Raw genomic sequence first — 24,769 nt, 5'->3', positions numbered from 1 at the left:
CAAGAGTTGATGCTTAACCAACTGAAGCACCAAGGTGCCCCTCTTTTTTTCTTTTTTTCCTTTTAAAATTGAAGATACAATATGTTTCATGAAACCTTATCCATATATTTACCTTTTCAAATGCCTGTTTATTTCTTTGTGCGATGTAAGTCACTGTCTGGAATAATTTATTTATAGCCTTAATGATTGCCTTCAATGTGTCTTGTAAGGTGAGTCTTCTAGCATTAAATTCTTGTGGTCTTTTTTTCTGGAAATGTCTTTATGTCATCTTTTTAAAAAGTATTGTATTTTTTAAAGTAATCTCTACACTCAAAGTAAGACTTGAACCCACAACTCTGAAATCAAAAGGTGCATGCTCTACTGAGCATCTTTGTTTTTAGGATAGTTTTGCCAGATAGAAATTCTTGTTTGACAGGTTTTTGTTAGTTTTTTTTCCTTATAGATTTTCAAATATATCAGCCAACTGATATTCTGTCTTCCATTGCTGTTATTTGTTTTATTATTCCTCTATATGTGATGAGTTATTTCTCTCTAGCTCCTTTCAAGATTTTCTCTTCCTATTTCAACAGATTGGCTACAGTGTGTCTAGGTATAGCTCTCTTTGTGTTTATCTTCCTTGGGATTTACTGAGTTTTGTGGACCTACAGATTGTTGTCTGTCATATTTGGGAACTTTTCAGCCATTGTTTCTTCAAATATTTTTTCTGCCTATTTTTGACTCTTCTCTCCTGGCATTCTTATGACACATAAATTGGTATACCTGATTTCACATGTCTGTTGTTCACTCTGGACAATTCCTATTGCTTTATCCTCAAGTTTACAGATGCTTCCACTTTCCTGAATCTACTATTTAGTCCCACTAGTTAATTTTTCATTTATTATTGTACTTTTAAACTCCAGATTTTAAAAAATTGTAAATATACATAAAATAACCTTTACTATTTTAACAGTTTGTACAGTTTGATGGCATTAAGTATAGTCACATTTTTACGCACCTATCCCCACTATCCACCTCCAGCACTTTTTCATTATCCCAAACTGAAACCCTACACCGATCAAATGATAACACCCCATTTCCTCCTCCCTTCAGCCTCTGGCATCCACTATTCTACTTTCTGTCTCTGAATTTGATAATTTCAGATACCTCATTATAAGTAGAATCGTACAGTGTTTTCCTATTTTGTGTCTGTAATGTGTCATTTAGCATAAACATCTTCATGGTTTATGTTATAGCATATATCAGAATTTTATTCAAAATCTTTAAAAATTTTTATAATAGCTGACTTGAAGTCTTTATCTGCTAAGTTCAACATCTGGATCTACACAGAAATTGTTTCTATTGCCTATTTTTTGTTTCTGCTCCTGAGATGAGGATGGGTTATACTTTCCTGTTTCTTTGAATGTCTCATAACTTTTTGTTGAAAATTGAACATTTTTGATAATATAGCAACTATGGATTCTGGTTCTTCACCCCAAAGGTTCTTTTTGCCTTTGCTTAATAACTTGACTAGACTAAATCTGTGGCTTGTGTTTCCCTTATGGTGGACAGATGCTGACATCTCTGCTCAGTTTTTCTTTTTAAAAATTCTTGTTCTTATTTTTTCTCTTGTTCTTTTTTTTAAGATTTTATTTTAAAATAATCTCTACATCCAACCTGGAGCTCAAACTCACAACCCTGAGATCAAGAGTCACATGCCCCTCTGACTGAGCCAGCCAGGTGACCCACTTGGGTTTTTTTTTAATTTTTTAATGTTTATTTATTTTTGAGAGAGAAAGACAAGAGTGTGAGCAGGGGGGGTGGGGAAGGGGCAGAGAGAAAGAGGGAGACATGAATAAGAGGGCTTGAACTCATGAACTGTGAGATCATGACCTGAGCCAAAGTCAGACACCTAACCGACTGAGCCACCCAGGAGCTCCTCTCACTTGTTCTTTTTTTTTTAATTTTTTATTAAAGTTTTTTTAATGTTTATTTATTATTGAGAAACAGAGAGAGAGACAGACAGAGCATGAGCATGGAAGGGGCAGAGAGAGGGGGAGACACCAAATCCGAAGCAGGCTCCAGGCTCTGAGCTGCCAGCACAGAGTCCGATGCGGGGCTCGAAACCACGGCACTTAACTGGCTGAGCCACCCAGGCGCCCCACTTGTTCTTACTTTTAAGCCTAGCTTCACAGGTATCACCTTTGTGCCTAATGGTTAGCCAGTCACCTAATGGTCAGCCAAAGATTTGGGCAGATGTTATGCTCAAAGACCTAGTGTCATGAAGGGTTCTACCTTCTGTTGACGTGTGTGTGTGTGTGTGTATTGGAGAACACACCAAAAGGCAGTTTTTTAGCCTGCTCTGGCCTTTGCTTTCTGATGGGTCTTCTTGCATTTTCTCTACAAGTGTGTACAGGTTCGCAGCCAGTTAGAGACGTGTTGATTGGTTGGACCCTCTCTGATATTTGTGGCATGGAGAGCTTCAAAGGCTTCTTATAAGCTCTTAGTTTTCATATATGTTACATTTTTGGCCAGGCTGCTGGTTTGTTGTTTCTTACTGAGATTAATAATGATACTGAGAACACCACTGGAAATAGTATTTTTACCCAGTTTTATCCATGATCCCAGATTAGAATCCTTCTAGATGTGGAAGAGATCTTAGAGGTATTCTCATTCAGCCTTCTCCTTATATACTCTCTGGATACCAAGATTCCCCAAAGCCTTTGAGCTGCTCAAGGCCCCACTGTAAGGACAGCCAGACTTAAAGCTCAGCCTTTCTATTTTAGTCCATCTGATTGCTGTAACAAAATTCCATAAACTGGATCACTTATAAACAATAGAAATGTGGGGGCACTTGGCTGGCTCAGTCGGTTAAGCATCCGACTTTGGCTCAAGTCATGATCTCATGGTTCGTGAGTTTAAGCCCCACGTCGGGCTCTGTGCTGACAGCTTGGAGCCCAGAGCCTGCTTCAGATTCTGTGACTCCCTCTCTCTCTCTCTCTTCCTCACCTGCTTGTGCTCTGTCTCTCTCTCTCTCAAAATTAAATAAAGATTAAAAAAAAAACAATAGAAATTTATTTCTAACAGTTCTGGAGGCTGTAAGTTCAAGATCAGGGTGCCACATGGTTGGGTGATGGCCGTCTTCTGGGCCACAGACTTGCCGTTACATCCTCAACATGGCAGAAGGGGGAAGAGATCTCTCTGGCTCCTCTTTTATAAGGTACTGTGCCTATTTGTGAGGACTCTGTTCTCACGACTTAAGCACCTCCCAAAGGCCCCAGCTACTAATACCATCACCTGTAGGCATTAGGATTTCAGCATAAATTTGGGGAGGGGAATAAACATTTAAACCATAGCATTCTGTCTCTAGCTGCCAAAATTCATGTCCTTATTACATGTAAAATAGTCATTCCATCCCAACAGCGCCCAAAGCCTTAATTCATTCCAGCATCAACCTAAAAGTCTAAAAGTCAAAGTTTCATCTAAATAGCATCTATGACAGATATGTGTGAGGCTCAAGGTATGATACATCCTGAGGTAAAGTCCCTTCCAGCTATGAACTTGTGAAATCAAACAAGTTATGTGCTTCCAAAATGCAATGGTGGGAAGGCACAGTATAGACATTCTCATTCCAAAATAAATCCAGAAGGAAGAGGTGATAGATCCCAAGTTAGTCCCAAACCCAATTAGGTAAACAGCATTAAATCTTTAGTCTGAGAACAGTCTTTTTTTTTTTTTTTAATGTTTATTTATTTTGAGAGCGTGTGAGTGGGGGAGGAGCAGAGAGAAGAGGGAGAAAGAATCCCAAGCAGGCTCTGCCCTGCCAGCACAAAGCCTGGCTTTGAACTCATGAACTGTGAGATCATGATCTGAGCCACAACCAAGAGTTGACGCTTAACTGAGCCACCCAGGTGCCCCTGAAAACAATCTTTACAACCTGCCACCTTCCAGGTGCACTGAGTGAGGGCTCGTCTTTCACACGGGATCCCCTGCAATGTATCTGCCCTCGCCCATGGCTTTGCTGGGCACAGTCCACATGGCAGCTCTCCTGGGCCAGAACAGTGGCAGCGGCACTCCTGTGGAGTCTCCAGGAGGGGCCCCACCCCCATGGCCCCGTTGGGCAAGGCTCTGGCCCCCACAGCCTTGAGTGAGGCTCAACATCTGGCCAATTGAAACCCCACCTTTTGAAACTGAGGAGGCAAGTCCCATTATCTCTGAATTGCCTTTGGGGTCCTTCTTACCTTGTCTTAAAGAAAAGAGCATGTTAGAAGTAGATAGTTCTAGGGTCCCGTCCTGTAAATCTAAGTCCAGCAACCTTTCTGCTTTACTTCCTGTCTCCTTCCCCTTCTGTTCAAATAGGCTGCTTTCCTGGTGGGGCGGTTGAGTCTGAGGTTCTCGCCCATCCTAAGCAAAGGTTCACTTGGCCATACTCTTCATGTTCTCTTCAGAACGTGCTTCCCCATTTTTTGTAATATGGATAGATGGATAATTTTTCGAATTTTACATTTCTGCTTCCCTTTAAACAATTCTGTCTTTAAGTCCTTTCTTCTCATATTTTACTATAAACATTCAAGAGAAGTCAAGTTGCACCTTCAATACTTTGCTTAGAAACAGCTTCAACCAAATATCCAACTTGATTGCTCACAAGTTCTACCTTCCACGAAACACTGGAACATGAACACAATTCAGCCAAGTTTTTTTTGCCACTTTTTTTTTTTGAGATGAGCAGAGAAGGGGCAGAGAGAGGAGAGCGTGAGAATCCCAAGCAGGTGCCGCACTGCAAGCGTGCAGCCCAATGTGGGGCTCGAACCCACCAACTGTGATATCATGACCTGAGCTGAAGTCAGACTCTTAACTGACTGGGCCACATAGGTGCCCTTCTTTGCCATTTTTTTTTTTAAAACAAGGATCACCTTTCCTATAGTTTCCAATAACACATTCCTCATTTCTGTTGGAAACCTCATCAGAAAGGCCTTTAGCATCCATGTTTCTATCAACATTCAGTTCACTGTCACTTAGGGATTCTGTAAGAAGATGGAGGCATTCTCTACAGCTCTCTTCCTCTTCTGAGCCTTCACTCAAATCATGTATAAACGTCTCTCTTCATGGCAATGTAGGCTTTTTCTAAGATGGACCTCCAAGCTCTTCCAAAGCCATTTCTACATTTTTAGGTTTGTTACACCTCCTCACTTCTGGTATCAATTTAAAAAAGAAAATCCGACTTTATTGAAGCATAATTGACATCGCAAAATCCTAAGATATTTAAAGTATATATTGTAGTGATTTTCTACACGTATACATTGTGAAAGGATTTACTCCATTTAGTCAATTAACACATCCATCACCTCACTTTTTTTTGTGTGTGAAGACATCTTCGAAAGTCCAATTATACAAGACAGTTACCAGCCGTAGGCACCATGTTGTATATTAGTAGGATGTTACATAAAAGCAGTAAGAGTGAGCGTCCTTATCTTGCTCCTGGTCTTAGAAGAAAAGCTTTCAGCGTTTACACTGTTGAGTTTGATGTTAGCTATGGGCTCGTCATGTTTATACTATGTTGAGGTACATCCCCCCTCCTTATCCACATTTTTAGGTTTGTATGGCAGCACCATCCTGGTCGTTTTTTGGTCTTAGTTCATTTGGGCTGCCATGACAAAGTGAAGTCTGAGATTAGAATTGCCAGCATGGTCGGGTGAGGGCTCTCTCCTGGGATCCCCGACCTTAAGTTGTATCCTTACTTGATGAAAAAGGAAAGAATCTCTTCTGATCCTGTTATGAGACACTAATCATATTCATGAAGCCTTCATACTTACGACTTGAGCACCACTCAAAGGCTTCACCTTCTAATACAGGGGTTGGATTTCAACACATCAGTTTTGAGGTACATTCAGATCATACCACTTTTCAATGATACTTTTGCTCAGTGTCCATGTAACTGTCTGGACACAATCCCTAGACTCTGCTCAGGTAAGGCGGGGAGTTTCTGACAGCTTTATGAAGACACTCCAGAGTGATGATAAGCCCCATATCTTGTGAGTACAAGGAAGAGGCAGAGCATGGAGAACCCTAACATATGTTTAGAATTCGCTACTAATGCCCACTGATTGGTTCATGTCATCTGACTTAAGGTAACTTTTCAAAAAGCCCCTGTGAATTGTTATTATCCATATTTCTCACATTGAGGAGGCAGGAACTTTTCCAAAAAGAATGAGGGACCAGATATTTGAACCCAGCTCAGGCTTATACAAAGTCTGTGCTTTTATTTTTAGAAGTTTTAAAAATTTTATTTTAGAGAGAGAGAGAGAGAGAGGCAGAGGGAGGCAGAGAGGTAGGTAGGGAGGGAGGGAGGGAAAGAGAGAGAGAGAGAGAATCTTAAGGCTCCATGCTCAGCACAGAGCCTGACGTGGGGCCCAACATCATGACCTGAACTGAAATGAAGAGTTGGATGCTCAACCAAATGAGCCCCCAGGTGCCCTATGCTCTTTTAAGTGGCTGTGAAAATACCTATTTGTGTTAGCATGAACAAGAGTGCTCTGCTAGCTTTTTCCTAATTCAAGGGTTGGATGTCTTTAGTGATTTCTGTCTCTCCTTACCCCCAGCCCTTCCTGCTCACTCCAGAAGACGAGTGATAGAATCAGAATGTTTTGGATTAGGCCTGTCTTTGAACTGAACTCCTTACAGTTCCCAGTGGGTAGAGCCCACTGGCTGGTTCGGAGTCTTCTAGGAGCTGAGGTGCCATTATCATACCCCCGCCCCCCACCCCGTCCCCGTTCCCTCCATCCCTGCAACCTCAGGGAATCCTGTTTTTGAAGATTTTGCCTACACAAACATGCATTTGTGAAGATGTCCTGTTCCCATTACTTATTAACTGCCCATTGGAACTTCTGGCCAAGATGAGGTAGTCACTGCCACCTGGGTTGGAAAAACTGTCATCAGAGACCACGGTGAGCTGTAGCTGCCCGAGGCACACGCAGAGTTTCTGGAGTATTGAGAATAGCTGACAGTTACTGATTATTTCTATGACTCCTGGGGTGTCCTGGACGAACTGTCCTAGGCAACCCCCAGCTCAGTGACACACACTAGTGGGACTGGGCCTGAAGCTCCATTTCTTGGCATCCAACGTGGTCTTTTCACTGTTAATGCTGCTTTCTAAACTTTTGTGCTCAGTCTTCCCATGCCCCCAGACCACCACGGTTTCCCACTCTCTCCAGGACAGAAGGACAGACTGGCCTGGCACGTATGTAAATCTATGGTGTCACCTGCTTGTTTTTTCACATATCATTGTTCATCCTCCTCCAGAGAAACACTAGGAACACTGGAAAGGAACAGCAGTGCTATCCCATCTGGAAACCGCTCTCTACCAGGAGGCTTCAGCCCGTCTATACTACTTTCTGCCCCACTATACAGATCAGGCAGATTCAACTGGTGCCCTTCCTGTGCCCAGGCCAAGGAGCCACCACTGTAGTGAATGTTCACCTCCCAGCTCGCTTCCTCCCAGGCCTCTCACCAAGCCCCGCACATTGGAAGAGGAGCACCAGAAGCATCTTCCCCGAGATGGTCATTAGGTATCTGTATTCACCACTGTGTCCCTGTTTTTCAGTTGGCAAAATGTAGATGGGCCTGGGACTAGATCAGAGAATCCCTGCTGTTCAAGCTTTTCTTATTTTCCTAGTAATACCAGTGGAGGTTTTAAATTTTCTTTTATTAAAAAGACCAATGAAAGAAATAGCATGCCCCAACAAAAGAAAGCACTGTGTCAGGTAAGTTCCCAGAGGCAGAACAGAATCTTTTCCCATTCTTCCTGCTGATCGTCTCCAGAAGCACCAACAGGCGTGGGCTGAGAGCAGGGCCAGCTGGAAGTTCACACCTTGGGGTCTGCTTCTGATGTGCCTGCTTCGGGAGGAGGGAAGAAGGCCCAAGGCCTCTGTGCTGACCAGGATGCCCTGTGGCAGCTGGAGGCCAAGAGTAGCAATTTTCCTCCCGAGTCTTCCTTCTCACTGTAAGAACATCAATCTTAGGGGGATTCAAATGGGCGTATATGTACAATATATTATATAGATGTATAAAATAAATATATATAAAGTATATTTAAAATAAAACATTTTAGAAAAAAAAAACCACCCTCTGCTTTGCAGACACAGGCACAGCGAGTTTAATAATCAGCAAAGACCAGGACTTCCCCCTTCCTGATCTCTTGTGGCCTCTTTCTTTGCAAATGTTTGGGGTCTGTTGTTTGTTTTTGCTTCAACCACACAGATTTAGAGAGAAACTGAGGCAGAGGGTTGAAGACACACAAGCATGAGTTTCCTGCTCCTAGTGCTTTTTTGTACCCAAAGTTAGCGTTCAAAATCCATTAAGCAGCTACATTATTAAGAGAATCTACCTTTCCATAAAATTGGCCTGAGGTGAGCTCTAAATATGGTTTGCTATTTGCTTGACTGAGAAAATCCCACAACCCTGCAGGAAAACCAAGAGGTTTAAATCTTCGTGTTCTTTTCAGGAACACCCCTGAAACTGCCCAGGCCATCAAAGGTATGTGTATCTGAAAAGCCTCCAAGTCTCTGAAAGAGGTCACTCTGCAGAAGCAATGCATGCATGCTGTTCTGTCACGATAATGGTTCGGCCTTCAGCAGCAGAGCAGGGGCTCAGCCTACCAATGCTGAAGGCGCCCTGCTTCAAGTGGAACACGAATGCAGGGGCTGGGCGTGGGGTGAAATGACAAACAGTGACTCTTCTACAAATGTGGAGATTTATTTCAACAAAATGTGAAAAGAATACATTTGACTGATGCTCCTTGCTCATCAGGGTATGTGTCCATCGACTTCTCAACAAGACAAGTGAAGGCTGCTTTGTGAATGAAGTGAACATGGTGATCTCAGCTCAAGCAAGTCTTGGTCAATCCATCATTTATACTCCTCCTCGCTCAGTGACCTTGCCTGTGGAATGGGCTGGATCCCCCAGATTATTCACGTTCCATGGCTCTCCCTGACTTCTCTGCATGAAAAATCTGTGTCTGGGGTAAGACTGACAGTGAGGTGCTCAGGGATGGGGGAGGAGGCATCACAGACTTTTAGAGAGGAACCATATTCATTTATTGAATCATAATTTGGTGAAGGGAGATTGGTAACACGAGTGTAACCCGCCCTGCCTCTGAAGAAATGCCAGGGCAAGCACAGGCCAGCTGGGGCGCGCAGGGAGTTTGTGCCACCAACAGGTGTGTGCGATTTTACTAACTGCAGAAAAGTATAATCTGGTCCAAGATGAATCCAGTTTTTAGTTAAGCGGATACCAGCCACAGTGGATGCTTCTATCTGGACTGAACACTGTTCCCCACCTTCCCCTGCCCTCTTTGATGGGGCTCAACACCTGCACCTTGCGCCAGGGCGGCCGGGCGGAGGCTCCGGGCTCCAGTGGGCAGTCCGTTGCGTATCCAGTTGCACGGTGCCCATGTGCACAAGCAGTTCCTGAAGAAGGGAGGCGGGCTCCTTGTGCGTGTGTGGTAGGGTTAAGGCTCAAAACCGCAGCTTGTACAGAAGTATTCATACCACCGCTTCCAAACATCTTAGTGATTTATTTCCTCCTTGGTCACCAGTGACAAATGCAATTAGCTGCACTGTAAGAACTGCATGCTATACAGCCCTGGTCACCTGCCCCTCCTACATTAGGAACACCAACGGGGGAATCAGTGAACTCTTTCCTTCAATAAACAGGTTGTTGAAAATAAACTCTCTCCACCACTGGTGAGGAGGCCCTTGCCGCTGGCCAGGGAGGGACCAGTGAGCCTCGGAGACAGCAGCACCATGACAGAGTAGTAGGTAATCTTAAGGTCACGTGGATTCCATGTTCCCTGGAGGCCTGCTCATACCGGGGAAGGCCAGTCCTGGTGTCTAGAGCAGAGGTGTCACCAGGGTTCCTTTTAGCAGCTGTGGGGAGACCGGCTACACCTGCTGCTTGTGGACATTGCAGGGAGAGACAAGACCCAGAGGAAGGAGGAACGTCCGCTGCTGGGACAGTTGCCCTGGAAAAAGAGCTGAGTGACTCTGTAGGCACTATTAACCTTTTACAACGATCAAAGCTCCAGGCTTCATAGTAAGTAGTAACCTTCCAAGTCCTAACACGAGAGACCATCCAGCCCACTCTCCCTGTGGCACGAGTAACTACATTCCAGCAGTGACAGTAAGGGCCGTGCCCCCGACTCCTCTTCTGCCAGCTCTGGCTCCCGCACTGCCCGCGTCGTTCCCAGCAGCGAGCTGAGCAGTGACAGGCAAGGTAGTGGGAGGTCACCCGTCCTTCTGTTTGTTCTAAGAGAATCAAACCCACAGTTTGAGGTCCCTAAATCAACAGCAGTGACTTGGTCTACTTTTTCTCTGCTTCTTGGATCATGTTTTTGCCCTCATCTTTGAGTTCCTATGGAGCTTGCAGATTTCACACTCCATGAAGGATAAACAGGTACCTTGGTGTGATTAAGCTGTGAACTATTTCCCTCCTGCACCTAGTGCGTACCAGGCTGAACGTGGGGGGTAAAACAACAACAACACGGTGGACTTGAGGCTTCCTCCTCACTCCAGCCCTCCTCTGCTGCTCATGGCTGCAGGCTCATGGGGCCAGAGGTGAGGAAGGGCTGCTGAGTACCTCCCTGGGCTGGGACAAAGGAGCTGTCCAGACAGGAGCAGCAGCCCTGCTTTTGTGTAGTAAGACCTCATGGTACATGCTTGTACCCTTCATTGCCTTCTCGGGTCTTTGCAGGGAGAGAGGGCTATAGTCACAGACAGGGTAATAAATACTGAACTGGATGGGTGTGACCAGACTGGGCTTTGTGACCCTATGTCCGGTATGTCATGCATAACCTGACAATGTTGAAGGGGAAGCAAAATGCCACTTTGATTCCAGTGCTGGGTCTCCTGTGCCTCCTCATCAGAGTGGTTTCAGGTGTAAGAGGCAGCTCTAGCCCTTTTCTCCAGAGGCAGGGCAGGGATGGGTGGGAAGCTCTTTCTACGTTGAAGGGGAGTCCATCGTGGAGAGGATCCGTACAACTTCTGCTCTCTGAGTGGGTGAGATGTGCTGGGTCATATGGACGATGGAATCCATGGCAACCTCGGGATTGGCCTGCACCAAGCTGGAGAGGAAGATTTGGCAGGGTGAATAAAAGGGAGGCTCTGGATTAGGGCGGTTTAAGAACTGCCCAATAACCTGCTAACAGAATCCATGGCAGATGCTTCAGTCACCACCTCACCTGATTTGTTTTCCCACTTGAAAAATGTCCCCTGCAGCAAGGCAGGTATAAGATGGACTGGATATATTTTGAAATGTCAAAAAGTAAGGAATTACTTAAACAAACAATGGGGACATGTCCCAAAGAACGTGGAACCGGCACAAAGGCGCTACCACTGGCTAAGTCTTGGACATTTTGGGCATCGAAGTAAATATGAGAATGAATTACAAATTACTAAAAAAAAAAAAAAAGAAAGAAACTCATGATTGGTGTGGACTAATGAATACATACACGACTGCAGAGGAGAAAAGACTTCCTGCTTACAAGGCAGTTGGAGTAGGGACTATGAAGGACGCAGAGTTGGAAAGTTATCCTTTTATAATCTTTTAAAAAAAAATTTTTTTTAATGTTTTATTTATTTTTGATACAGAGAGAGACAGAGCATGAGAGGGGGAGGGGCAGAGAGAGAAGGAGACACAGAACTGGAAGCAAGCTCCAGGCTCTGAGCTAGCTGTCAGCACAGAGCCTGACGCGGGGCTCGAACCCATGAATGTGAGATCTGACCTGAGCCGAAGTCGGAGGCCTAGCTGACTGAGCCACCCAGGTGCCCCTATCCTTTTATAATCTTGTCTGAGATCAGACAGGAGTCATTGGGGGATCCAGGGGAAAATCCTAATAGCAGGATGTCTGCATAGTCTCAAAATGTCTCTCCACAGATTGCTTATTAGGTGCAAGAGTGGGGGGATCAGTAATTACACAGTGGAACAACTGAGTAACATCCTGACCAGATGATTCTAACATCAGGAGGGACAGATGGCGTCAGGTGTCCAGATGTGGTACCTCGTGAAGGCCACATCATGTATGTGATATTCTAGTGGAGAGTGTATAACCTGAATCTAATCATGAGAAAACATCAGACAAAATCAAAATGACCAATGTCTGACAAATGGTGGATGAGATAAAAGCTTCTATTAATGTTAAATTTACTAAAATTGATCTTACTGTGGTTATGTAAGAGAATATCCACACTAGCAAATGCACACTTTAGTATTTGATTTATATATATATATCTATATGGGAGAGCAAGCACCCTCACAAATGATAAAGCAAATGGGGTAAAATGTAAGTAACAGGTCCATCTGGGTACAGATTTTCCCCAGCAGTCTCCCCATCCATTCAGTGGAGAAGACCGAAGACTCTAGAACAGAGCTAACTCTTGGCTCAGGGAGAGGAGGAGGTAGTTTCCCAAGAAGCTGCCATGAAATCAGCTTTTCTCACAGAATCTGTACTGGCAGCTAATAGTTGGGCACAATGAACTAAGTCTTCATCTAGCTGAGATTACTAAGTGCCCCTGGGGACCAGTAGCTGAGAAAGAATTGTATTTCAAGGCTCTATTTTTATCTGTGGATCAACTACAGCAGTCCCAAACAGAAAGAAACCGCAAAGACTGTAAGGCATCATTTCATGATTTGTACTTAAATCTTTGCTGCTTCCAAAGAGGCGAGTCCAATTTTTCCCACATAAGCCCCTCACTGAGGGTCTCACCTGCGGATCTGCTTGAGGACATAGTCTCTACTGATGTATTTGATGTTTTCCTCGATTACTGAGCGAACGCCATCTTCCTCGGCCAGCTGTTTCTCCAGCCACTCCACCAGATCCTTGTTATTGTCCCAAACATAGGCCTGCAAAAAGAGGACTCCTGGTCAAACACCCGGGCCAGGCCAGACACCCGGACTGTGCACTATCTGGAAAGTTCATTCCAAAAGCTTGTTCACTGTACGACACTTGTTCGTGAGTCTCCACTATTGCTGGCATTACAGCAGAACGAGGAAAGAGGCCTCAGGACGGGAGCTGTCCTCTTTCTCCCTTTCCTTCTTTTGGTACAAGATGCATCTTTGAAGCACCACTTGGGCCCTGCAGGCATTAGTGCCCACACTCGGACTCAAGTCCTCTCATTCCAGGTCTCCACCTGTTCCACAAAGGCTGAGACAAGGTAATTGCCTGATGGACTGGAGAGAAACAGTTGAAAGCCCAAATTGTTTAGTAAAGTGCTGACTGAGAGGCATCTGTCTGGCTCGGTCACTAGAGGATGCAACTCTTGATCTTGTAGTCATGAGTTTGAGTCCCATGTGGGTGTAGAGTTTACTTAAAAAATAAAGTCAACATGTGTTAAAAAAAAAATGAAAGGTGTCTTTTCTGAGGAAGTAAGACACAATTCTTAAAATGTAAGTCTCTGGCCCCTGCCAGGATGGCAGATGGGTTGCCTGGTTGTGGAAGTCTTTCAACATGGAGGGGGACTGACGTGCTAGGGGAGAGTCACTAAGTCAGAAACCTACGCCCCCAAACCCCCATGTTACTTTCTATGAGAGTATTCCAAAGGGGCAAGGCGTCTGTAACCCTGAAAGTCTCAACAAACCACCTTGTGCCTTTTTTTTTTCGAGATCATTTAGCTGAGTGTTTCCTAGGTAGTTGACTACATAATAATTCAGGAGTATGTTAGAAACCTAATAGCCTTCTCCTTGGTCTCCTCTCCTCTCATTTTCTTTACAAATCATTTAGGAATCGTTTTGTTAATGGTTTCCGGAAAACCAAGTACCACCATTAGGGCTCATTCATATTTATGTCATTTTGTTTGGGTAATTAAACACAAAGCTCGTCATTTAAAGGTGCGCTATCCTTCTCTGTTATCACTAACGAAGTCAAAGCCAGAATGACAATGAGTTTGGCGCTCTAATTTAATAGGTGGGTGCATCAGGGACTCTCAGAGGCTTTGAGGCTTGAGATGAAGCGCAGGAAACCTTGTATCCAAGTAAAGGCGTGGGAGCCATGGCTGGAACTTCAGCACCTGTGAGGCCCAGAGGGAATGTCTTCACACCCTTCAAGGGCAGCACGCAGTCAGAAACTGAGCATGGTGCGGTTTTCTAACTTTCTATTTCAAGCCTTCTAAATAACGGTTTCTTGCAGACTCTCACCTCCTCATCTCTAACTTAGCTGTGACGGGTTATTTACTATGTCATGTAACTGACTTCCACATTTCTAAAAATTCTTAAGGAGTCCTTCACAGCTGAAGGATTAAGGAGGCCAGGATTAAGGGTCAGCAGTGCACCTTTTCTGGTTCTTTTGTGCAGTTCTTTTTTCTGGTGCCCAATGTGCCTGTCTGTCTGGAATTGAGGCTACAAAGATCAGCTCTCTTAGTCAGGGTGGGGCGGGCACACTGGCGTAAGGCTGAGCGAGCCGCCCCACCTCCTTGTGCCTCCGTCAGGACTGGGCTGCCATCTCTGAGGCGAAGGGCAGGGGAGTGTCTTGTTTGAAGGAAGGGAGGTGCTGCATCACCCACTGACAAAGCGGGTGGGTGGCGAGGTTCCCCCACAGTGCAGCGGTCTTCACTCGGCGTCCCGGCGCCTGTGCGCCCCACATGTGGACGGGATACACCAGGACCCGTTTACCCGCTGCCACCCAAACTTGGACATTTTCATCTCTATCATCAGTAATTTAGACTTCTCCAGGGTTTGAGGACTTATGCACTTGCCCTTACTTATGCAGATTTTGGGGGGAGGGGTGGAAGAAATAAAACAATGAATGCTTCTTGGGTTTCAGAATGGAAAAAAAAAAAACCCCTAGATTTACCCAAGAATCCCAAAGCCTTTAGTTTAGGAGAATATTTAATACTCTTATTAATCATTTTTAATCCGTTTGCTTTTAATTAAGAAACAGCATGATGCTTTCCTATCAACATATGCCAGGGAGCAGATTAATTGTGGCTTAAGATAACTCTCCTTGATTGGTGTAATGTATTAGCTAACGAGATGCCTGCTTCTAACGATGCTCAGACACTATGCTGGAAAGCCAGCTACCCTCTAGAGAAAACTCTTCTGCCTTCCCCTCCTGCTGCCACAGAATATGCTAGGTGTTTAAATTAAACATTAAAAAAGTTCCTAGACAGGATTAAAGCAACACATTCTAAGTTTTGGAATTGTTGCTCTAAAGTCTTCTCTTTGAAAATACGGTCCCCATGTATGAAAGATTTACCTTTCACTCAAAATACAACCGGATGACAACCACCAAGCAGGACCTCAGTGAAGTTTAGGTCACAGCAGAGTATACGAAGGCAAAGGGTTGCAAATCTTGGTCAACAGTATTTTTAGCAATAATAAAACTTAAGTACCCAGAGCACTACAGGTTTTTCCTAGCGGACCTGGGAGAGTTTAATGTACCGTTTTGACCTAACTTCCTTCACCCGGGTAGAGCAAGGTTCCCTTCCTTCCCCTGGGTTTGGGAGTCTACAGTTCCATGTTTGTCTCCTAGAACAGAGCTGTAAGATTCATCATTCCAGCCATACGGAAGGATGGGCTGACCTTATTCCCAGAAAGAAAGCTATTATCATTTCCCTCCTTAAAATTATGAAAATGCGGCTGATTATTCCCACTATTCCAGTGTGGATTTTGAGCAAGTGTGAAATTCTGGGCTGCTAATCTCATGACAGGCTTGGGTCCATAAGTCACCACCTGCCTCACACTCATCCCAATCACAACATTTTAGTACCAATAAAATATTGATAATTAAACAGCACAATACTGGTCTTACAATAAACGCTCAGCTGATACTTTATCTCTCTGCATCAGTGGGTAAGTATCTCAGGCACTACTCAGCCTCACTAATTGTATGTAGTAATTAGTCTATCGTACAAAATCTAAATGGCCTGTTTAGAAAGTTTCATTTCTAAGTATTGGATAGCTCTTAAGCCCTCTTTATTCAATGTACAAGAGGACCAGAGAGTGACCAGGGCACAGTCTGATGGATGTGAGTCTTGATTACCATGCCCTGTAGATAACTCAGCTTGTGAGATGCTTGGAGACACTGCCAGCAATGTGATTTTTCCTGACGCTTTGGAGTAAAAGAGCAAATAGCCATGTGGGCTGGGGTGGCCTGTGGACTCTTGTCTGCTTGGACATACTCCAATTTCAGCCCCAGGCCCACACAGAGCCAAGCAATGTTTTCCAGGTTCCGCCTTCCTTCCTCCTTCCCTGGCCCTAAATCGAAAGTTTTTTCCAGGGGTAGCGTGAGGCCAGCTTTGGGCACAGCGGGAATCAAACAACCCTATCAATGGTGCTTTTTTCCTCGGTCATCCTTACCAGGGCCTCCAATGACTGACTATGTCATTTGGAAATCCAGAGTAAGAATGTATGGGTAGCTCTCTGGACAATAAGAATGTGCTATAGCATCCTAGGTCGTGGATACGTTAGATTGAGCCAAATCAAAGAACATTTACTGAGAATCAGCCCCAATCACGGCTCCTGCCAAGATCATTAAGTTATACATCTTTAACTCTTAGCTGATGTTATGTTGTTTTACCTTCTGGCAAGCTGTGTGGAGAGATGGGGAGCAGACTGACACATTCTGGGTGTCTACCAAGTGCCAGACACTGTGCCCCATACCTTATTTATCATGTCATCTTAAACTCACTGCGAAAGAAGCATCATCTCTATATTTACACATGAAGAGGTGGAAGCTTAAATCAATAGTATGTGCAAGCCGGCACATAGCAAAGGTTGGATGCAAAAAGTTTGTGAGATTCCAAATACCACTTCTCATTGTCCCAGGTAGAGTTCTAATCCCCCATTAGTCTGTTTGAAAAACCACATACCTCAAACTGTGGATCTAAGAATCAAGAGAGAAAGCCTAACCATGAAACAAACACGCACCGTGTTCTTATGACACAATTTAAACTGAAGTTCTTGTTACAGTTTTCAGGGAACTGCAGCAATGCTTTTCCCCTCTCTGCAGTGAAACTCTGAACCATAAAGTGTATTATTTCCTACAACAGGACTATCCAGGTGGATTCAAACAGAATCCTATAACTCACGCTAACAGATTCCTCCATGGAAAACAAAGAATCGCACTAAGATATATAACATCACAGTATCTTCAAATTTTCTGTCCCCAGATGGCTTTCCTCAGGATTAAGAGAAACACACACACACACACACACACACACACACACACACACACACACAACCCCACAACAAATTCTCTGCGACAAAAGAACACACACATGGCTAACAGATGCCTGTAATTAAATGTCTTTCCCTACCAGTAACTACAATGAGGATCAGAGGGTCACTTCCTGGTGCAAAACCAAGGTCTAGAATCAGCCAGTGTTTGCACCTGAGACACGTTGCATGCTATCTATCAACGTTTGAAGAACCAAAAAGGGGGGGGGGTGGTTTGCGACATTTTAAAGGTTTTAAGCCATTCCCAAATGCAGAGCCGATTCTATGGAGGCAGCACAGACGGCTTCTGAACACTGCAACACTTTATTCTCTCAAGGGCGCTACAGATTTTATCACCCACCCCACACTAAACTCTGTCCTGCTGAGCCTGCAGAATACAGAAGGAGGTTTGAAAGCCACATCATAGCATCATCGCCCTTCCTTTCTTCTCCTCAGCTGTCCTCCTGGACTAAAGAACTCAAGGGAACGCTGTCTTTTGTAGACAGGAGGGAGGGACTAGCCTTAGGTTTTGGGTATAGCTAGTTCCCAGCATCTCAGGCAGTCTCCTCCTGACCTAAGGGGCTGGGGTTGTCTCCCGCACTTGATTTCAAGTGTGGAGTCTTTCTACATACAGCCAACTGTTCTCTCCATATCTCCAAGATGGCAATGGCCGATTTCTCCAGACATACTGTCCCCTGGATACACGATGCTAAGGAACAACAGAAGTGCCTATCCACTCACTCCATGCTCAGAGGGAAGCTATTCCTTCTCCTCATCCTTGTGCTTACTGAGGCCCTGCACGTCCATTACTGACTAATGTGGTAGGAAGGCGGTGCAGGCCTCTCCTGGCCACACACACACACTCCATTTACCTAGCCGGCCACTCTTAACTCAAGAACAACCTCTTATTTTACACTTGCATGACTTTCAATGCCAGCTTCCACTAGAAGCTGCCAGTAGCCACTGACAAAACTGTCTCACTCAATTATGATGCCACAGACTGACCTTAACCTGAGCCAGATGTCGCATAAGGCTGTGCTCGCCCACTGCACATCTGAAATATTTATCTAAAGAAGCTTTTCAGTCGTAAAGAAATGGGTAGGCTTAACACAGAGGTGAATCTTAGAAGCACCCAGATTCACGGGCTTTAACAATCATGACAAATCTTTGGGGTTCCTTCCTGAGAACAGTCAACAGAGACATCAGGCAACACTTTGCAGAAAGAGGCTGACAGGCCTGCCCTCCCTCAGTACTCTAACCCAATAGGCACCAAATATTTTGATCAAAACAGTTATCAGGAAAAGACATTTTCAGCACACACTACCAATTTCTGATAAAATTTATATATGATGTATATGAATTACTTTTAACCCATATAATAACTACTAAGAACAGTTAGTTTTCTTCTTCTTAGTAAAAGGACATAGAGAAATAAAAGTTCCAACTCTTTCTTCCCATCCTCCCATGGACTGTCCTGTGCAGACCACAATTCTAGGGGAAAATGCTGGTGCCTGGTCACCAGTAGACCCCTCCCATCCCAGCCCTGGGGCAAGAGCACCAGGGACACCGTCTCAGCAGGGTCACTAGTCCAAGGAGTGTGTCTTTTCCACAGGATTGTCCCAAGAGGATGTGGGATTCATAGTCTCCTGTGGTCAGAATGGACATTCCCTTCCAGCTCAGATGTGAAACCAGAAGATCTTTAGTTGAAGCCCTAGCATCTTCGTCATAAATAAACCATTATCTCCAATTAGGCTTCTTGCACCTGACCACTTTCACTTCTACCCTCCACACAGCCTCTGGAGTGGTCTTCCTATAATACAAATCAGAGTATGTCACTCTGCTGCTTTAAATACCTCAGTGGCTTCCCACAGACCTCAGTCCAGACCCTTAACATAGCTTTCATGGCCCTGAAGATCCTGATCTGAGGCATCCTGAAATATCTACAGTGCTTTGGATGTTTGATACTCTTGCTATCAGGCTTTGAAACATGCCACTCTTTCTTCCTGGAACATTCCCCTGATACCCTGACGCCCCTACCCTAACCCCACCCTTTTCTTCTGGTTCATTCTTACTTTTTTTCAGGTTGGCTGAGACACCACGTCTATAAGTCCTGGACCCTCCTCCTCCTTCCCCGAGTGGCTCAGGTGTCCTTCTCCGTACTCCATGATGTACTGGGTCTGCTGTGTTTAATATCAGCCACACTGTTGTATGTGACCTCTCAGCTAATCCTGTCGCCTCCTTGAGATGGTGAGCTCTGTGTGGATGGGAACCGTATCTGCCTCTTTCAATTTTAGGGCCTAATGCAGTGTCTGATATACAGTAAATATTCAAAACATTTGCTGAATGATACAATGAGCAGAAAAAAAATGTCCTACAACCTTTTCTAACAACCCATCATGACATGTTAGTGTGGGGAGGACACATGGCTTAGGCCTCTATATCTTCAGGTGGGAGTGAGGAGCACAGCACCCAGGCTCCTCCTAGGGCACCCACCTACCTTCACAGTTCCTTCCACTTCTACAAACCAGCGCCTTAACATGGCCTGGATCTGACCATCAGTGAGCTCTGGGTTGGCATTGTGGATTTTCTTTTTGACCAGGTCCTCCAGCAGGAGACGCCTCAGCCGCCAGTAGAAGAAGGTACGGGATGTTTTCCAATCCAGGATGTCCTACATGCAGACAAGAATAAGCTTAGTCACCCCAGCCCTAATCCCTGTTCAGTGACCAGTACAGAGGGAACTCCACAGGCACAAAACCCTATCCTCTAGCAAGCCCCTCAGACACTTAAGAGCCGGCTGTGACTTTTAGCACCTGCAGCTCTCTCCCCAGTTCAGAGGTGCAGTGCCCTCTCCAGAGCACTGTGCATAGTAATGGGCCTTGTTAATGCCAACCTCACACGTGGCTAAGATGTTCTGGAGAGGAGGCAGTGACTTTCCAGATAACGGGACAGTGTGGAATTGATTTGGAGCAGAATGGCTCACATAACGTATCATATGTGAATTTGCTGCTGCGGGAACCCTGACACTGGTGTAATCCCCTGGGCAGCTGTCTCCAGTGGAAGCACATAAGACTCAGTCTCCCACCAGCAAAATGGAGTTTGCCTCCCAAGGAGTCCATGGTAACTTAGATCATAAATTGTTCTGGGATGATCATGGATATACAAAAAAGGGAAAAATCTCTCCAAAAAAACTGAAAACGGTTTGATCTGCACAAAATGTTTTAATCTATCCCTGCTTGTGAGCCTATGAGCATGAGACATAAACTCGCTCACTCGCAGGTCTCTGACAAGTCAGGAGAAGTGGCAACCACTGTACTTACGTTAATAACACCCTTCTCCTGCATCCGGCCTGGTGTGTCGTGCAAGTCAGCAAACTGCACGGCTACCTGATGGTAAATGGGAATTAGGAATTCCTCCCGCTCCTTCAACTTGTTCTCCAGCTCCTTCCGCTCAGCTGCGCTGAGCTCTGGGGTGCCTGCAATTAAATAAACCTGCCCGTCACACTCTGTGGTGACCGGGAATCTCTCTGTACAGAAGAAGTCAGTCATGGGAAGCTCAAAAACACCCCCCTCCCTCTGTGCCCTGGCTCTTCATTGTCTTCACCACCTCTTTGCTGAGTAATAGGACTCTATGAGATGCCAAACTGGTCCTTATCTTGCCATGGGGAGCCCACATGACCTCCTTTCCCTGTGGAGGCAACAACTATGGAAGCAACCGTGGGAGTTCCTCTCCCCAAGTCTTTCCCTGAGTGGGTGCAAACAACCACCTGGAGGCCTGTGTCTCTCACTGTCTCACTGACTGATAGCCAGGCACCTCCTTCTCCATGCAAGGCACCATGCCCATCCCTGGCTGCCCCGTATTAGAGCAGCTGGACTATTCCGAGTGTGGGACACAGTAGTGGAGGAGCCCCTATGCTTTTAGGCCCAGACCAGCAGCCTCTTCTCCCATGTCCATATAAGTCACCTGCCCAAGGATTCCAAAAGTTGCAAGCTGCTATTATCCCACAGCTTCTAGTCTCAGGTTTGAAAACTTTTAACCTGAAATTAGTAGAATCCATCTGAATTAGAGCCAGATCCATGTGTCTTATGCCAACTCAGTAGATTAGATTAGCCAGCTTCCTAGTCTACTGCTGGGCTGCTACTGCCAGAACCAACCCCTGACCAGAGTGACAAAGACATTCTAGTTCTTGGGCTAAAAGTGAAGGAAGAGGGAAAAAAAGAGAAACGCAATCTACAAATCTCATTTGGATCACTGAGCTCATAAGCACACAGTACCCTCAATCAACAGATTCCTCTAAGGGATCTGGAATTCCTTATGACAGGGAGGAGGCCCCCATGCCCTTCCAATCAATGGTGTCCCAGTAGAGGTACTGCTTTGTTGTGCTTTTTTTCCTAATTACTCTCAGAATGGCCTTTGCAATCAATACTGAAAATTTAGCTGCCTGCCTTGTTAAAGAGGAGTAAGCCTAGCTGAAGGAGCAATAGGTGACAGCCCCTGGTGTTGGGGACAAGCTGAAGTGCTTTGTCACCAAAGCTGACAAATAAATACATGACCACAGGTGATGGGCTGCAGAAGAGAAAGTTCTATTTCAAGCATGTCTGTCTGGGAACAGGCCTTGCTTTTTATGCCACTATGAATCATATGCCATAAACAGCCTTGGGCTGCTGAGTGAGCTGTAAGTAGTATACATAAACACATGTTAATAGAACAGGGATGTAGCTATAGTACCTAGCTTCATTCTCATGAGATCTTTAGATGCCCACCTCCACCAGTTGTTTTTTTTTTTTTTTTAAAGCCCATCACTACTTGAAAACCGTGAAGAAGAGAGCTGAAGGCTATCTCTTCTTGGGCTCTCACACCGAGGGCAATCACTGACCTATCACATGGGGAGCCCTAACACTTCAGCAGCCTTCTTTCTGCCCCAGGCAGAGAGCAGGACTGTGAGATGAGATGAATGCCCGTCCATTCTAGGGTGGATCTGCCCAGAGAGTCCATGGGAGCAGAGCCAACTGGTTTCTTCTGAGATGAGACTGTCTCATTAGCAACATTGATGATGGTAATTCTGACAGGGAAGAAACATTTTTCCTTCTCTAGTAAGAGGAACCAAGACTCCTTGGAGAAACGGTTGATTCTAGGGCTGGGGCAAGAAAAACAGAAGATGAGCCTGGAACATACTGTCACAAAAAGCAAGGAAGCACTCAAGAAGTAATGGAGACATGTTAAAAAGGCATAGGAGGTGTTCCCACTGGCCAAATCTGGGGCAGTCTGAGTACCAAATTTGTCATAAACAGCATGATGATGTTAGTTATCAGACAGAATATTTATAGAACGAAATCAGAGCCTATGAGTGCATCCTGATATAAATAATTAGATGGGGAAAAAGGGGGAAGGGAAAGTTCTCCTCTTCTCGAGCAGAATAAAAATTAATGGGCACAGAAGGAATGATGGGATTAGAAAAATCCCCTTCTTGCCGCCATCATGATAATCAATTCTGCCAAGAATTAGGAATGGATACCAAAACTAGTGGGTGAGGGTTTGACAGAGAAGAGGATATTTACATAGTCTCAAAGTATCTTCCCACAAATTACTATTCGTGAACAAAACCTTAAACAAGTAATCAAAATTCCATCACCAAGAATTGGACAAACTGACACATGCCTCCTGATAAGATTTTCTGAGAAGATTATAAATAACACTTTTGCAATATTCCTGCCAAAAATGTATTACTTGAATTTAACCATGGGGAAATGTAAGACAAACCCAGATTGAGGAGCATGCTACAAAAGAGTGGCCTGCGGAGCCTGGCAGGCTTGATCAATGGAGGTGACTCTTGATCTGAGGGTTTGTGAGTCTGAGCCTTTCCGGTTAGGTACAAAGATTGCTTAAAAAACAAAACAGAACAAAAACAAAAACAAACCAAAACAAAAAACCCACCCCAAACCAATTACCTATAGTCTTCAACAAAGGTCAAGATGATGAAAGATAAGACCACCGAACTACTCCAGATTAAAATAGACTATGGCTGCTTGGGTAGCTCAGTTAGTTGGGCATCTGGCTCTTGATTTTGGCTCAGGTCATGATCTCAGGGTCGTGAAACTGAGCCCTGCCTTGGGCTCTGTGCTGGGCATGGAGTCTGCTCAGGATTCATTCTCTCTCTCTCTCACTCCCTCTCTCTCCCTCCCCTCCCCCATTCACGTTCATTCTCTAAAATACATACATACAATAAAATAGACTAAATACTTGAAAACAGATTACAGTGTGTGGCTTGGGGTTAGATCTCCGATCTAAACAACAACAAAGTCTGTAAAAGACATTACTGGGATAACTGGTAAACTCTTGATATGAATCATGAATCAGAGAGTGGTACTGTATCAATGCTACAGTTCCTGATGTAGATAAATGTCTTGGGCTATATACAAAAAAGTCTGTGTTCTTAAAAACACACACTAAATATTTGTGGATAAAGGAGCATGTCTACAGATTACTGTCAAATGGTTCACAGAGAATGTGTGTGTGTGTGTATGCGTGTGTGTGGAGAGGGTGGGCAAGCAACCACATGTATTTGAGCACACAGAAATGATAAAGCAAATGGGACAAGATGTTAACAACAGGAGAATCTGTGGGGCGCCTGGGTGGCTCAGTTGGTTGAGCGTCTGGCTTCGGCTCAGGTCATGATCTCATGGTTTGTGGGTTCAAGCCCCACATTGGGCTCTGTGCTGACAGCTAGTTCAGAGCCTGGAGCCTGCTCATATTCGTATCTCCCTCTCTTTCTGACCCTCCCCTGCTCACACTCTCTCTCAAAAATAAATAAAAATGATTAAAAAAAATTTTTTTTTAAACCAGTAAGAGAATCTGAGAAAATATCATCAGAAGTCCTTTGAACTGTTCTAGTAACTATAAATTTACGAAATGGAAAGTTAAAATACAAGCCAACCTAAAAAAAATATTTTTCCTGGCTTCCCAGTGCCTGAAATCAGAAATTAAAGTTAATATTTATAGGGTACTGGGCACTATTCTAAGTGCTTTGTATCTATTAACTCACTTAATCCTTACACCACCTTAAAGTTGGTATTCTTACTATCCTTCTCTTATAGGTGAGCAAACTGAGGCACTGAGAATTTATGTAACCTACCAAGGTCTCAAAACTAGGAAGGGGCAGAGCCAGGTCTCGGGCGCATTAATGTGCCCCCAAGATTTGGGGCACTATGTTACCTTGTCTCTTCTTGTTTACTTGGGGCACAGGACAAGTAAGTGCATCAGAAGCAGAATCGCTTTAATTTCAGAAAAGGCTATATGAAGATGGCAGGCCCTTGGCTGATAAAGATGAAGATCTATTCTGTAACTGAGACCAAGACAGTATCTCCAATAATTTCTGCTCTGTAGATCTAAAATGGTTTCCTGGGCAGGCCCAAGATTTTTTTTAAAACTTTATCCTAATATTTTTTATAAACATTGATCATAATATTTACCATGTTACATTTAAAATGTCTATTTATGAGATTACCTTCTGAATCAGGAATGTTTGTTGAACCACTTCTTTATATCCCAAGGTGCCTACAGCATTACTAAATATCCATCCTCCAACTTTCTTTTT

The 24,769-nt window shown here is 44.5% G+C and overlaps 1 protein-coding gene across 5 annotated transcripts in view; it reads right to left on the bottom strand.

The window, feature by feature from the left end:
* Positions 1-8,706: 8,706 nt before the first annotated feature.
* ACACA (acetyl-CoA carboxylase alpha) overlaps positions 8,707-24,769 on the bottom strand; it is a 279,134-nt gene continuing 263,071 nt past the window's right edge. For all 5 annotated transcript variants that reach the window (XM_029929349.1, XM_029929353.1, XM_029929351.1 and 2 more), the window contains 4 exons: positions 20,496-20,650; positions 19,676-19,846; positions 12,734-12,870; positions 8,707-11,092 (listed from right to left, as the gene is read on the bottom strand). In XM_029929349.1, coding sequence (XP_029785209.1) covers positions 10,969-11,092; positions 12,734-12,870; positions 19,676-19,846; positions 20,496-20,650 — 587 coding nt within the window. In that variant the 3' untranslated portion in view covers positions 8,707-10,968. The remainder of the gene's footprint in view (positions 11,093-12,733; positions 12,871-19,675; positions 19,847-20,495; positions 20,651-24,769) is intronic.

Source organism: Suricata suricatta, chromosome 17 (genome assembly GCF_006229205.1).
Source record: "Suricata suricatta isolate VVHF042 chromosome 17, meerkat_22Aug2017_6uvM2_HiC, whole genome shotgun sequence".
NCBI classification, from domain to species: domain Eukaryota; kingdom Metazoa; phylum Chordata; class Mammalia; order Carnivora; family Herpestidae; genus Suricata; species Suricata suricatta.
The sequence above is the reverse complement of the archived record's forward strand: the minus strand, read 5'-3'. Positions and strand labels throughout refer to the sequence as shown.